Source organism: Rhipicephalus microplus, chromosome 2 (genome assembly GCF_043290135.1).
Source record: "Rhipicephalus microplus isolate Deutch F79 chromosome 2, USDA_Rmic, whole genome shotgun sequence".
NCBI lineage: Eukaryota > Metazoa > Arthropoda > Arachnida > Ixodida > Ixodidae > Rhipicephalus > Rhipicephalus microplus.
In genome coordinates, this window is record NC_134701.1 from 270,068,574 (window position 1) to 270,082,583 (window position 14,010).

At 50.7% G+C, this 14,010-nt stretch overlaps 1 protein-coding gene across 2 annotated transcripts in view; it reads left to right on the forward strand.

The window, feature by feature from the left end:
• Positions 1 to 12,592, forward strand: part of LOC119169231 (E3 ubiquitin-protein ligase CCNB1IP1) — a 32,351-nt gene extending 19,759 nt beyond the window's left edge. For both annotated transcript variants that reach the window (XM_075881502.1, XM_037420344.2), the window contains exons 7-9: positions 548 to 568; positions 662 to 841; positions 12,293 to 12,592. In XM_075881502.1, coding sequence (XP_075737617.1) covers positions 548 to 568; positions 662 to 841; positions 12,293 to 12,369 — 278 coding nt within the window. In that variant the 3' untranslated portion in view covers positions 12,370 to 12,592. The remainder of the gene's footprint in view (positions 1 to 547; positions 569 to 661; positions 842 to 12,292) is intronic.
• The last annotated feature ends 1,418 nt before the right edge of the window (positions 12,593 to 14,010 follow it).

The following is a 14,010-nucleotide window of genomic DNA, read 5'->3' on the forward strand; positions in this document are numbered from 1 at the left end:
TATGGTTGTTGCGGGTAAAAAAAATAGAAACGAGCATGCCAGCAGCCTGATCGTTAGAGAATGCTTGACCTGTACCATTTCTGACCGGGGGCTGTATACTGGCGGCCGCGTCTCATACTGCACACAATGCAAAAGTATCGCGACACTTAGATCGAACGCATCGTGTAATGAGGCCTTGAGGAAGTGTTGGCAGCGCTGTGGCCGTCGCTCAGGTGGTCGTCGGCTATACCTCTTGGCAGTGATATCGAGCATGTATACGTTCTAGCCGTTTACTCCTCTCTGTGTGTGAGCGTATCCGTTTACAACCTGCGCAACCAAGCATATCCGACTTTCATAAAATGATGATAATCTTCATACACCAAAGAAAAGGGCCCACAATAGTGTATCTGTTCATTGAACAGTTCGAGATGTTTGTACAGACTTTCCGCCTATTTAGACGTTTTGTTTGCCATTCCACTTTAGTGTACGAGCAATAATATATATTTATATTTAATGATTTTTTTCCTTTATTTACATTCAACGAACCCAATTGCGTTTTCTCCTCCAGCCCTGAAGGAACACTTGCAGGGTAAGTGAGGCGGCGGTATATTTGCACGGTCCATACTGCGCGACCAAAGCTATATACACCGCGTGCTGCCCTCTTCGTGCCGGTGGTTTACAGTTGCCGAGCGCGAGAATGCCAAGCTGCGTCAGTGCAACGAAGAGCTGCGCGACCAGCTGGAACGACGCTGTGGAGCGGCGAGCGGCGCGCCGGCACGAGGACGTCCGAGCTCTGCCGCCACGAGTCCCGCAAGTCAGCCACCCGATTCGTCGAACCCTGTCTTCGTGACCGACGATCAAGGTTCGTGCAGAGTCGTGCTAATTCCGTCTGTAGAATAAGTTGAATATCGGGACTTCACTTGTTGGCATGGAACTCACTCACTCACCCGATCAATCAATAAATCAATCAATCACCAGTAAGCATGATATATGTACTTCAAGTTAAAGATTAGAGGCTATAGCGCTTTCTTGTGTCGAGAAGAGAAAGCTTTGTTACGAGAGGAGGAGAAATGACACATGGATCGAAGGTATCAACAGCACGCTTAAAATTAGAAATGATACGCCTGTGCTCTACGTAGCCACGTTTAATAAACCCTAGCGAATCTACTTGGATCTGTTTTATACCATGTCAAGCAACTTATTCTTAAAAGTTGTGAACAAAGTGTACAGTATTATGATACGCACGCGCTGGTATTCTGTTGTCTTGTCACTTTGTTGATTCTGTAGGCGGAGAGTTTTCATAGTCACGGAGGGGGCGGGTCTTGCTCTTCCACAGTTCTCTCACTCCCTCTCTCTCCACCTCTCTCTTCACATATATATATATTGTGAGGAACCGGTTTATTCAGCCAGGCTGGAGCTAAATCACGCTGGTGATGATATTTTCAGATGAAGAATATGTGCAGGTGATAATGATATTGATACGTGTATGGAACTGTCGCCCCGACGCAGCCGAATCGGCACCCAAATGAAGAAGACGACAACGTGGTTGTAGTGGGCTGGACTCTCGAGTTTCTCCCGTTGGCCTGCTTGACTGTGCGCTCTCTAAGCCGTTAGCAAGACCAGCTCTCGGTGAATAAATCTTCCCCGTAACATCTGTTGGTGGAAGGTGCTGGGTCTTCACACAACCCGGCTCTGGAACTCCGCAGTGGACGCCAGCTTTGTCCAGCCGCGATGCCTGAAACTGGCACTCAGGCCTCGCCATCCGCGCCGGCTCTATCACCTGTGATTCCCCCCCATCTTCTCGACCCTGGCACGTTTTCCGGGACTGACAGCACGGACGTCGAAGAATGGCTCGCATTATTCGAGCGCGTCAGCAAGCACTACAGGTGGGACGAAACGCTTATGCTGGCAAATATTCTGTTCTACCTACGGGGTACGGCACGCGCCTGGTATGAGACGCATGAAGAAGAATTAACCAGCTGGGACACATGCAAGCAAAAGCTTCGCGATTTGTTCGGTCGGTCAGTTGCTCGTCAGATGGCAGCCAGGCAGGAACTCGCGTCGCGTGTTCAATCATCGACGGAGTGTTACGTCACATACATCCAAGACGTACTGGCACTGTGCCGGAAGACTGACAAAAACATGTCCGAGGCGGACAAGATCAGCAACGTGTTGAAAGGCATTGCTGATGATGCTTTCAACATACTAACGTGCAAGAACTGCACCACTGTCGACTCCATCATATCTGAATGCCGGCGATTTGAGCAAGCTAAAAGCAGGCGAATCACCCACCACATCGCGAGACTACCAAACACTGCTGCGACTTCGTCTTGCGAGGATTCTGCAGCGCCCCGTTTACTTGGGCCTCCTGCCAATATCGCAAGGATTGTTCGCCAGGAGCTGGAAGCCATGGCACCCGCTTCCTATCAGCCCTTTGCGCAAGACAACTGGACAACAGTCTCGCTTATTCAAGCCGTCGTACGTCAGGAGTTTGCTAACCTGAGCGTCCAGGTTCCCCAGCCCGCCAGACTTATGCCGCAGCCCATGAGCACTCCCGTCCACAACGCTGACCACCACTCTGCTCCACTTGTCGCTGCGGCAGCTTCGACTCCTCGGTTTCCACCACGCTATACCGAAATCCATCTGAGTGGCGCACGCACAATGATCGACCCATCTGCTTTTCTTGCTCTCGAGTTGGGCACATGTCCCGCCATTGCCGCAACGGTGGTATTTCCGGCCAAGCTTTCGTAATGTAGATCGCCGTCAGGACCGCGGAAACTATTCGCAACCCGGTTTTCCGGATGACCATATTCTGGACCCTTCAGCTCGCCGTTCATTTCCACGCTCCGAACCGTCCTACGCTGACGTCGTCGCCCAGAGAAACTGGTCTAGCCGCTCGCCGTCACCTCAGGGTCGGTCATCACGCTCCCCTCAACGCCGCCGCTCTCCGTCACCGGCTTATTCTGCCCATTCCCCGGGAAACTGACGAGTGCAGCTCCTGGAGGTGGCGCTGCGTTGACGACTCGGAACGAAAACCCTCAACCGGCTACAAATTCAAGACGCAATTTACTTCGGGTGTTCGTTGATGGCCACGCCGTTACTGCTCTAATTGACACTGGTGCCCAAGTATCTGTTATGAGTTCTACACTTCGATCTCGCCTGAAAAAGGTTCTCACACCAGCTATGTTCTCTACTGTTTGAGTTGCCAACGGAAGTCGAACATCGGTGCCTGGTATGTGCACTGCCCGCGTTACTGTTGCTGGCCACCACACTTCCGCTCTCTTCGCAGTCCTCGATGCTTGCCCACACGACGTCATCCTTGGAATTGACTTCTTAACCGCCCACTCCGCCCTAATCGATTGTTCTATCGGTATCTTACGGCTCGAATTGCCTTTGTGCTCCGATTTCACTCCTCCAAGTCGCACTCGGCTACGATCCGTGGAGTCTCTACGGCTACCGCCCCAGGCTGCTATGTACATTCCTCTGTCGCCCTTCCCGTCCGTTCCTGATGGAGACTATCTGGTAGCTCCCCTCATTGATTTGACCCTTACGCACCACATCGCACTACCACATACTATAGTGGTTGTTGCTAACAACACGGGGCTACTTCCAGTTCTGAACTTCTCTACGTCGACCCAAGTGCTTCCCCAAGGCATCACTTTAGCCGATCTTTCCACCCTTGATCAATGTTCGATTTTTTCTTTTACACCTGACACTAAGACCATGACGAAACCTGTCATCACGTCGCAAAATAAGGCGTTCCTCGACAAAATGATATCGAGCGACCTCTTACCTTCCCAAGTTGTGGCGCTCCGGGGTGTTCTATTTTCTTACCTGGATATCTTTGACGTCGACGACCGTCCCCTGGGCCGCACAAGTGCCGTAACCCACCGCATCGACACCGGCGACGCCATCCACTCCACAAACGCCCTTATCGCGTGTCACATGCTGAGCGCCAAGTAATACAGACGGAGGTCGAGAAAATGCTGAGTAAAGACGTCATTGGGCTTTCATCGAGTCCTTGGGCCTCCCCTGTGGTCTTAGTTAAAAAGAAGGACAACACCTGGCGTTTTTGCGTCGACTATCGCCACCTGAATCGGATCACCAAGAAGGACGTTTATCCTTTACCTCGAATCGATGATGCGCTCGACTGCCTCCACGGCGCCAACTATTTCTCGACCCTTGACCTTCGATCCGGATACTGGCAAATTTCGGTCGACGACCGCGACCGCGAGAAGACAGCATTCATCACACCCGACGGCCTTTACCAATTCAAGGTCATGCCTTTTGGGTTGTGCAATGCCCCGGCTACTTTTGAACGTATGATGGACTCTCTTCTTCGCGGTTTCAAATGGTCGACCGGCCTCTGCTATCTGGATGATGTAATAGTTTTCTCGCCCTCCTTCGAAAGCCACCTGTCTTGTCTCTCGGCAATTCTTGACGTTTTTCGTTGCGCTGGTCTCCAACTGGATTCGTCGAAATGCTCATTTGGACGTCGGCAGATTAAACTACTCGGCCACCTTGTTGACGCCACTGGTGTTCAACCCGATCCTGACAAAGTCCGTGCAGTCCGAGAATTCCCGGTTCCGCGTTCCACACAAGAAGTTCGCAGTTTTATTGGGCTCTGCTCATACTTCCGCCGCTTTGTCTTCAATTTCGCGGATATTGCTAGGCCCCTCACGGATCTCCTCAAAAAGAATGTGACCTTTTATTGGGGAAGGGACCAAGAACATTCCTTCGCGTCGCTAATTACCGCCCTCACATCACCACCTGTGTTGGCTCATTTTGATCCAGCGGCTCGAACAGAGCTTCGCACCGATGCAAGCGGCCATGGCATTGGTGCTATACTCGCTCAGATACAGAATGGCACCAACCGTGTGATAGCCTACGCTAGCCGCCTTTTGTCGCAAGTGGAACAAAATTATTCCATCACTGAGCGGGAATGCTTAGCCCTCGTTTGGGCTATTGCGAAATTCCGTCCGTACTTATACGGACGTCCGTTCGCAGTCATCACGGACCATCATGCGCTTTGCTGGCTGTCGACGCTTAAGGACCCTACAGGAAGACTCGGCCGATGGGCACTTCGATTACAGGAGTACACGTTCTCGGTTGTTTACAAATCTGGAAAGCTGCACAGCGATGCTGACTGCTTATCCCGGCACCCTGTTGATCCACCTAGCTTCACTGATTTGGAATCCGATGCCTGCGTTTTAGCCATCACTGACTTTCTGAACGTGGCTGACGAACAGCGCCGAGATCCATCGCTGCTCACCATCATTGACCGCCTTCAATCGCGTTATGCTGACCCTTCTCTTAGCAGATACCTGCTTCAAGACAACGTTTTGTACTGCCGCAACTTACACCCCGACGGAGCGGAACTTTTACTTGTCGTACCGCATCACCTGCGAAAGGATGTTCTGCGACAATTCCACGACGCTCCAACTTCTGGACATCTAGGAGTCTCCAGAACTTACGACCGCATTCGATGACGAGTATTCTGGAAGGGTCTGTACCGCTCTGTTCGCCGTTACGTCACATCTTGTGACCTCTGCCAGCGCCGAAAGAAGCCTACGACTCCCCCTGCCGGTCTACTTCAACCTATTGAAGTTCCAGCCGAGCCATTTTATCGAGTGGGGTTGGACTTGCTAGGCCCCTTTCCTACTTCTACAACTGGAAATAAATGGATTGCAGTGGCCACGGACTATGCGACTCGGTATGCAATCACTCGAGCGCTACCAACCAGCTGCGCAACCGACGTTGCCGACTTCCTACTGTACGACATTATTCTCCAGCATGGTGCTCCGACTCACCTGCTCACAGACAGTGGTCGCTACTTTCTATCTCGTGTGGTTGGTGATCTGCTCCGATCTTGTGCTACCCGATCTTGTGCACAACTTCACCACATCTTACCACCCTCAGACTAACGGCCTTACGGAGCGACTAAACCGCACATTGACGGACATGCTTTCCATGTACGTATCTACCGACCACACTGATTGGGACATAGCTCTTCCGTTCGTAACCTTCGCCTTTAACTCGTCGCGTCATGAAACAGCGGGCTACTCCCCTTTTTATCTACTGTTCGGACGTCATCCCTTACTGCCCTTCGACACACTGCTTTCATCAGACCACCCATCCTCCACCTCGTACGCTCAGAATGCAATCACCCGTGCCCTCACGGCACGTGCGGTAGCGCGTGCTCGGTTATCGTCGTCGCTGACAGCACAGAAGTCTCTTTATGACCGTCGACATAGAGATGCCGTTTTTTCTGCGGGATCTCTTGTTCTCCTGTGGCTCCCATCTGGACGTGTTGGCCTCTGCGAGAAACTACTACCGCGATACGCTGGGCCCTACCGAGTCATTCGTCAGGTCACACCTGTCACCTACGAGATTGCCGCTACCACAAACTCATCAGCTGCTGCACCCAGAACAGAAGTAGTCCACGTTTCTCGTCTCAAGCCCTACAACGCCGACTCGCTCATTTAACAGGCACCGAGACGGTGCCTTACGGGCCGGGGTGATGATACGTGTATGGAACTGTCGCCCCGACACAGCTGAATTGGCACCCAAATGAAGAAGACGACAACGTGGTTGTAGTGGGCTGGACTCTCGAGTTTCTCCCGTTGGCCTGCTTGACTGTGCGCTCTCTAAGCCGTTAGCAAGACCAGCTCTCGGTGAATAAATCTTCCCCGTAACAATATCAAAGAGAATAAAGAGTCATTCGCTTGTCGCGCTCACACTAAAGCGGACGCCTGGTCGCTTGACAGTGTTATGAAATGCGTCGCGCATAAGGCTTTAAACGAGATACGTGCACTATCTCTGTTCCTCGGCAACGATGATCAGGACTAGCGCTAAGAGGAGAAACGCGGTAATTGACAGGAGATGTCTGTTCGACCACCGTGTACGGCCCATGAAGTGACTGATGAATTTGTCGCATAGGCCGGGGACGTGTAGTGGAGTCCATAGAAGAACTTCGTCACCATGGTAAAAACTCACAACACAGCGAGACGAGTCGTAGCGAGATTTTCGAGTGTCTTGAGAGAGGCCGGTGTTAACACGGGCCTGGTGACGGCAGTGTGCGAGACGAGATAGGAATTCTTCACAGAAAGGAGCCGTCGAGGGTGCAGGGGCCGAAAGGAAAGAGACATCCAGAGCGAAACTCGGCGAGCGACCATGGACGAGAAAAAATGGATAAAAGCCGGTAGTGCGTTGAGCAGCCGTATTATAGGCGAATGTCACGAAGGGTAGAATTGCATCCCAGTTCGTGTGGTTGGGGTGAATGTACATGGCGATCATGTCCGATAGGGTCCGATAGGGTCCGATGAAACCGTTCAGTCAATCCGTTAATCTGCGGGTGGTAGCTAAACAGTGTTCGAGGCACGCAAAACTTGCTCGACAATAGAAGAGAGGAAGACTTTGCCATGATCACTCAGGAGAATGCGTGGAGCTCCATGACGCAAAAAGATGTGGCGAAGAAAGAAATCGGCTATCTCAGTGGCAGTCTCAGGTGGTATAGAAGCTGTTTCTGCGTAGCGGGTAAGGTGGTCGACGGTGGTGACAATCCAGCGATTCCCATTGGATGATATAGGAAGAGGGCCATACAAGTCGATTCTAACGACTTCAAAAGTGAGGCGGGACAAGGAAGAGGTTGCATTAAGCCAGCCGGAGCAGTTGTCGGTCGTTTTCGCCGTTGGCAATGGACACAAGAGGCGACGTACTTAGCGATGGCTGAAGAGAGGCCAGGCCAAAAACAACGACTTCGTATTTTGTCGTAAGTTTTGTGATAGCCTAGATGAGCGGCGGTTGGATCATCGTGAAAGGCTTCCAGAACTTCACGTTGCAGAGAACGTGGAATGACGGGTACCCATTTGTTGCCACCGATGTGGTAAATGTAGCGACATAAAGCATCACCGACAAGCTTAAATTGTTTAAGTTGTCGACGGAGTCTGGCGTTTGGAGGAGTAGTAGAGCCGGTCAAGCGGTCAACAATGGTGCGGCAGTATGGGTCGACACGTTGTTGTGAAACAAGGACGGATAGGGTGGCAGGTGATGAACTTAACGCTGCGATTGGAGAGGCGCTGTCGTTTTGGAGTATCGATGGTGAGTGGCTTCCGCTGGGCAAAGGACAGCGTGATAGAGCGTCAGCATCTTGATGCTTCTTCCCAGATCTGTAGGCGACATCGAAATCATACTCCTGCAAGCGAAGCGCCCAGCGGCCGAGGCGACCCGATACGTTTTTCAGCGATGAAAGCCAGCATAGGGCGTTATGGTCGGTCACGACGGTAAAATGACGGCCGTGAAGATATGATCGGAATCTTTGCACTGCCCAAACAACAGCGAGGCACTCCTGCTCGGTGATAGTGTAGTTCTTTTCTGGAGCGGTAAGAGCACGACTTGCGTAAGCAACGACGCGTTCGTGTGAGTTTTTGTCACGCTGCAAGAGTACCGCACCAAGACCATGACTACTTGCGTCGGTGTGAAGGATGGTGGGTGCGGTGGAATCGAAGTGGCACAGTACCGGATCCGATGTGAGGGCTTGCTTCAATGCCGTGAAAGCGCTTTCGCAGTCTTCGGACCAAATGAAGGGGACGTTCCTTGCGAGGAGTTGATGCAGCGGAGGCGCAAGTTCCGCGAAACCACGTATGAAGCGCCGGAAGTAAGAAGATAACCCAAGAAAGCTGCGCAGGTCCTTTTGACGTAGTGGACGAGGAAAATCGAGGACAGCGGCAAGCTTCTCGGGGTCGGGCCGAATTCCTTCTTTGCCGACAAGATGGCCGAGAACCTTGATTGTCTTGCTAGCAAAAGTACATTTCTTGGTGTTAAGCTGTAGACCGACTTTTGCAAGGCATGTGAGGACTTCGTTAAGACGTTGTAGATGCTGCGAGAACGTGGATGAAAACACGACCATGTCATCGAGATAGCACACACATGTTTTCCATTTCAAACCATGCAATACTCCGTCTATCATGCGTTCGAAGGTGGCGGGAGCCTTACAGAGTCCGAAAGGCATCACATTGAACTCGTACAACCCATCTGGCGTTGAAAAGGCGGTTTTCTCTTTATCATACTCCGACATTGGTATCTGCCAGTAGCCTGACCTAAGGTCGAGGCTGGAAAAATACTGTGCGCCCTGTAATGAATCCAGTGCATTGTCGATCCGAGGGAGGGGATAAACATCCTTGCGCGTTATTTTGTTTAGCGCACGGTAATCGACGCAGAAACGCACTGTCCCATCTTTCTTTTGAACGAGAATGAACAACTGGGGATAACCAGGGACTCGAGGAAGGACGTATGATGTTGCGTCGTAGCATGTCTGAGACGTTTTCCTCGATGATCTTGCGTTCTGCCTGAGACACGCGATATGGACGCCGATGTACAATACGAGAGCCGTCAGTCTGGATGTGGTGAGTAGCGGTGGTAGTCATGCTGAGGGCGGGCGAGTTCACGTCAAATAGAGAACGGTGTCTATTTAACAGGGCGAGCAAATCTTCAGTTTGATCAGGTGTTAAGTCATTGCTTATTGTTGCCGACACAGGTGTGGCAGAGGCATTGAATCGCAGTGATTGTGACTTCGGAACATCGTTGTGGTTGTTGTTCGGAAGAGTAACAATTGCAACAGGCTCACTGTCGACCGCGAGAGATACTGTTGAGCCACAGGGGAGCAGTACACACTCGGGCGTTTGATTTATGGCGGTAAGGTACGTAGACCCATCGAAGAAGCGAATAAGCCCTGGTGTGATCACAATGCCCCTACGTAGGGTATGACCGTAAGGGAGAATTAGTACGTCACCATCCACAATGTCGGTGCAATTAACACTTATAATTTCTTCGATGTATGGCCGAAGTACATAATCTGACTTGGTGACAAGGCGGATGCGTCCATCGTGTTCAAGCGGAGAATAGTCAGTGACATTTAGATGCAGGAGGCACTGATGACGTGATATGAAAGCGGACGCAGAAGACAAGAAATCCCACCCAAGAATTAGAGCGTGGGTGCACTCACGAAATACCGCGAAAACAATGTGATGACGAATGCCTTCTATGCAGACACGAACGGTACACTGTGCAAGTGGACGAATGAGAGCGTTGGTCGCCGCACGTAGAGGTGGGCCGCCATAAGGTGTGGTGACTTTTCGAAGGCGGGAACAAAAATCAGCACGAATAATCGAAACGGCAGCGCCAGTGTCTACAAGAGCCTCAACGCGTACACCTTCTACAAACACTACTATCAAATTCGATGGCCGCTCCGGAGGAATTGTTAGCTGTCCGGTAGATGCAGTTTCCCCTCCTAAAACTGCATTGGGGAGTTTTCCGCGTGGGCGTTCGTGGAATGGGAGGCGGGCCGCAGAGGCGACACTGAACGGCGACCTGGCGAAGGCGACCTGCGGTGAGACGTACGGGAATTCCCAGGCATGTCCATATGGTGAGTAGGAGACGGTGAACGGTAATAGGACGATCGGGAGGTGGTCGTATAGGTAGTTCATGCATGGTCGGACGGAAGCTTCGATGTTCTTCGGGAGCGTAGCCGCGTTGCTCGTCTTGTTGGCGCCTTCGACAAAACCGAGCGATATGTCCTCGATAGCCGCAGTAGTAACAGATTGGTCGAAGTGGGCGCTGAGGTGCGTAGTAAGGTGGTGCACGCACAGGCGGTGATAACGAAGCCACAAGCGTATGGTCTGCTGTTGTAGGCACAGAAACGGTGGGTGCGGCAGAGAGCGCGGCAACTTCGGCGTACATGCGCGTCTGGCACACGCAGGCACTGTTGGAACACGTCGGACGCGATGCGGAGGCGATCTCTTGTTAAATCAGGTCTCGCAAGCTATTTTTTTCAGAAGGGAAAGTAACTTCCGCAGCACAGGAAGAGCAGTGCCCGTGCAGCTCTTCACGAACGATGTCGCGAATAAGCGCACGCAAGTCGAGGGGTGCAGGCAAACGAACGTCGGTGGCATCGTAGCAAAGGCGAAGAGACTGAAGCTCGCCAAGTCGCTGACAGATGGTTATCACGTCCTGGGTGGTGGCAGGATTTTGCGTGGCGAGGGTGTTAAAGGCGACGGTGTTAATGCCTTTAATAATGTGGCGTATTTGGTCGTTCTGAGACATGCCGGTGTTGACGCGCTTGCACAGTGCAAGGACATCCTCAGTATAAGAGGTGTAAGATTCACCCGGCAGCTGCGTGCGTTAAGCGAGTTTCTTCTTTGCTGCCTCAGTGCGAACTGCAGGGGCACCAAATATCTGACGAATTTGCTGCTCGAAAGTGTCCCAGTCGGGAAGATCCGGGTGGTGGTTCCAGAACCAAGTTTTCGCAACATCGGACAAGTAAAATGGGACGCTGCGCAACTTCTGTGGATTGTCCCACCTGTTCAAATCGCTGACGAGGTCGTAGTTCTTGATCCGGTCTTCGACATCATTGCCTCGGAGACCGGAAAACACAGGTGGATCACGCAGGCGAATGTTGTTGGGCGGAGTGGGTGGCGGTGGCTGCAGTATAGACGGCGACGTTGGATGGGCCAGGGTTTTCTTGGGCCGCCATGGCAGGGGGTTGTATGCGACGACCCGAGTGGATCTCCAGCGAGAACGGGCGAGAGGACTTGAGGGAACGAAAAGCACAGACCACCACTTGTGAGGAACCGTTTTATTCAGCCAGGCTCGAGCTAAATCACGCTGGTTATGATATTTTCAGATGAAGAAGATGAACAGGTGATGATGATATCAAAGAGAATAAAGAGTCATTCGCTTGTCGCGCTCACAATATATATATATATATATATATATATATATATATATATATATATATATATATATATATATATATATATATATATATATATATATATGTGTGTGTGTGTGTGTGTGTGTGTGTGTGTGTGTGTGTGTGTACTGCGACTTAGTTCTCAATGTGACGGTGGCACCCTACTTCCTACTTGTCACTGCACCATGATCCGAATCTTTCAAAAGCCTGGAAAGAAGAGAAACGGACGTGAACAGCCCCCTGTGAAAAAGCTACTAGACAGGATGACCTTCAGTCCGCTGGCGGTTAAGAAAAGCCATAGCCATGCTCTTTAAAAAAATATCCCGGCTTGCGCAAAGAAGGGGGGGGGGTAGTCTCCTCTCCCCCTTATAATGAAAAATATTGGAAAATATTCGAGGTTATAATTAGGAGCGCATTTTAAAGCAAACACTCTGCGAAACGCACGCATTGCCTACGGCTTCCCTGCATTCTGATCATTGTAAAGTGAACTGCATTTTCACAAGTGCACTACGTGCAGGTGTCATCTGTTGCTCAGACTTTGCTGCTGCGATTGCTTTCTTGCAGGTACCTTCTTCTTTCGGTCGGTCCAGAGTACGCACCCCGGGAGACAGACCAAGCCACCTCTCTTCAATCCACAGTGAAGATTCGCCCCTGTTCAACGCCATGATAACTTTCTGAATTAAGAAATCATTTTAATGTTCGCTCGTCTTCTTTCTTGTACGTAGCAACAATTTTCTTTAGTCCTGTGGTAAGAACGTGGTCAGTAAATTACCCATCGTGCGCTGCGAAACGTAGGCTGTTTAGCACTCATAAATCATTATTAAAGTGTGATCGGTCATACCGGATCACTTTCATCGTATCAGAGTCAAGCCTGTGTCGTTTTTTTTTTCAATTTTTACTTCAACGTGATAAGCGAGAATGCTGTTTATTCAGCTAACTAAATTGCTACTGAAAGCATAGTTAAGGGGAACGCAAATAAATAATAGTAAGTTTCCTAAATACTCTTAAAAAACAAACTTGGAAGCCGCTTTGAGCTTCGCCGTCGAGAGTAGAACGCGATAGCGTAATCGGGTGCCATGCCTACTGCCTTCTCAACTGCTAGTGGCGCTTCGGTCCATGGGCCCTCAACCGGGTCGTACAGAAACGAACGACTGTGAGCGTCGCGTTGACCGTTTCAAACTATCCTCGAATGCCTACTGCAAGTACAGGTTGTCAAGTGCCCACTAAGCCATAATTAATTCTTCCTTTTGCATATCAGCGATGGTCCCACTACGCGTCTGCAAGGCGATAGTTATGGCGCGAGAACAGAACGATGACACAGGGACAAGAAGGACACGAAGGTCCCTCTTGTCTCTGTGTCGTCGTTCTGTTCTCGCGCTATAACTATCGCCATGTCATACCAACTAGCCCAAGCTGCCACACTTCTAAGTCTGCAAGGCAACGCGCGAACTTGCGCAGCTGCTCGCTTTGTTGACGCTTTTACAGCTGATCATGAACAACTATGTACGAGCCGTTTGTAGTGGGAGGGCCTTTAATCATTTTGACACTGGCGTCGTGACGGCATGACATCACTCAAAGTTTCCCCTAATTTAACGTCGTAAATGAAACTAAAACTGCCGATTCCTAGGGAATACTTTTCCCAATAATCCCCACTACGGTCGATACCACCATTGTGGAATTTTCATCACGGAGGAAAGAAATAACTCCGTGCATTTTTGGCAGAGTTGGGGCCCGGAAAGAAGCTATATACCGCAGTCGTGGGTTAAAGCAAAGGCGAGTAAGGTGGATCGTGTAGGCGCCGTTTTCTTGACGAAGTCCCGAAGCAGTTTCAGGAACTTTTACACTTTCAAACACGCCGTTGGTGCAGATACTGTGCTGGCTGCCTTCTAATGTTTACGCTCTCTAACTCTTCGAATTCCTTTTTGCGTTCTTATTGTTTTCATCCTCGTCCAAATGCATGCACTTTTGGAAATGTTTTTTTTTTTTCTCTTCTGTCGAGTGTATTTTCCGTTTCCTTCTTTGCTTCTGCGAGAAAGCAGCTGCAAACATTTTCCGGGTCTTCCTCCCCAACAACACCTTCTACCTGGAAGCTTATCCACCTAGAAATTACCGCGTTTGGCATGTTTGAGAAGCCAGCGCTTGCATTGTGGATGGAAACGCTTTGTTTGGATAGGAACCGAACGACTTGAGTGGGAAAACGAGCGCAGCCATCACGTCGCAGTTGAAGGGAGATGCGGAGACGAGCGTAGCGCAGACCGTGCTTTCTTCTACAAGAGAAGGCT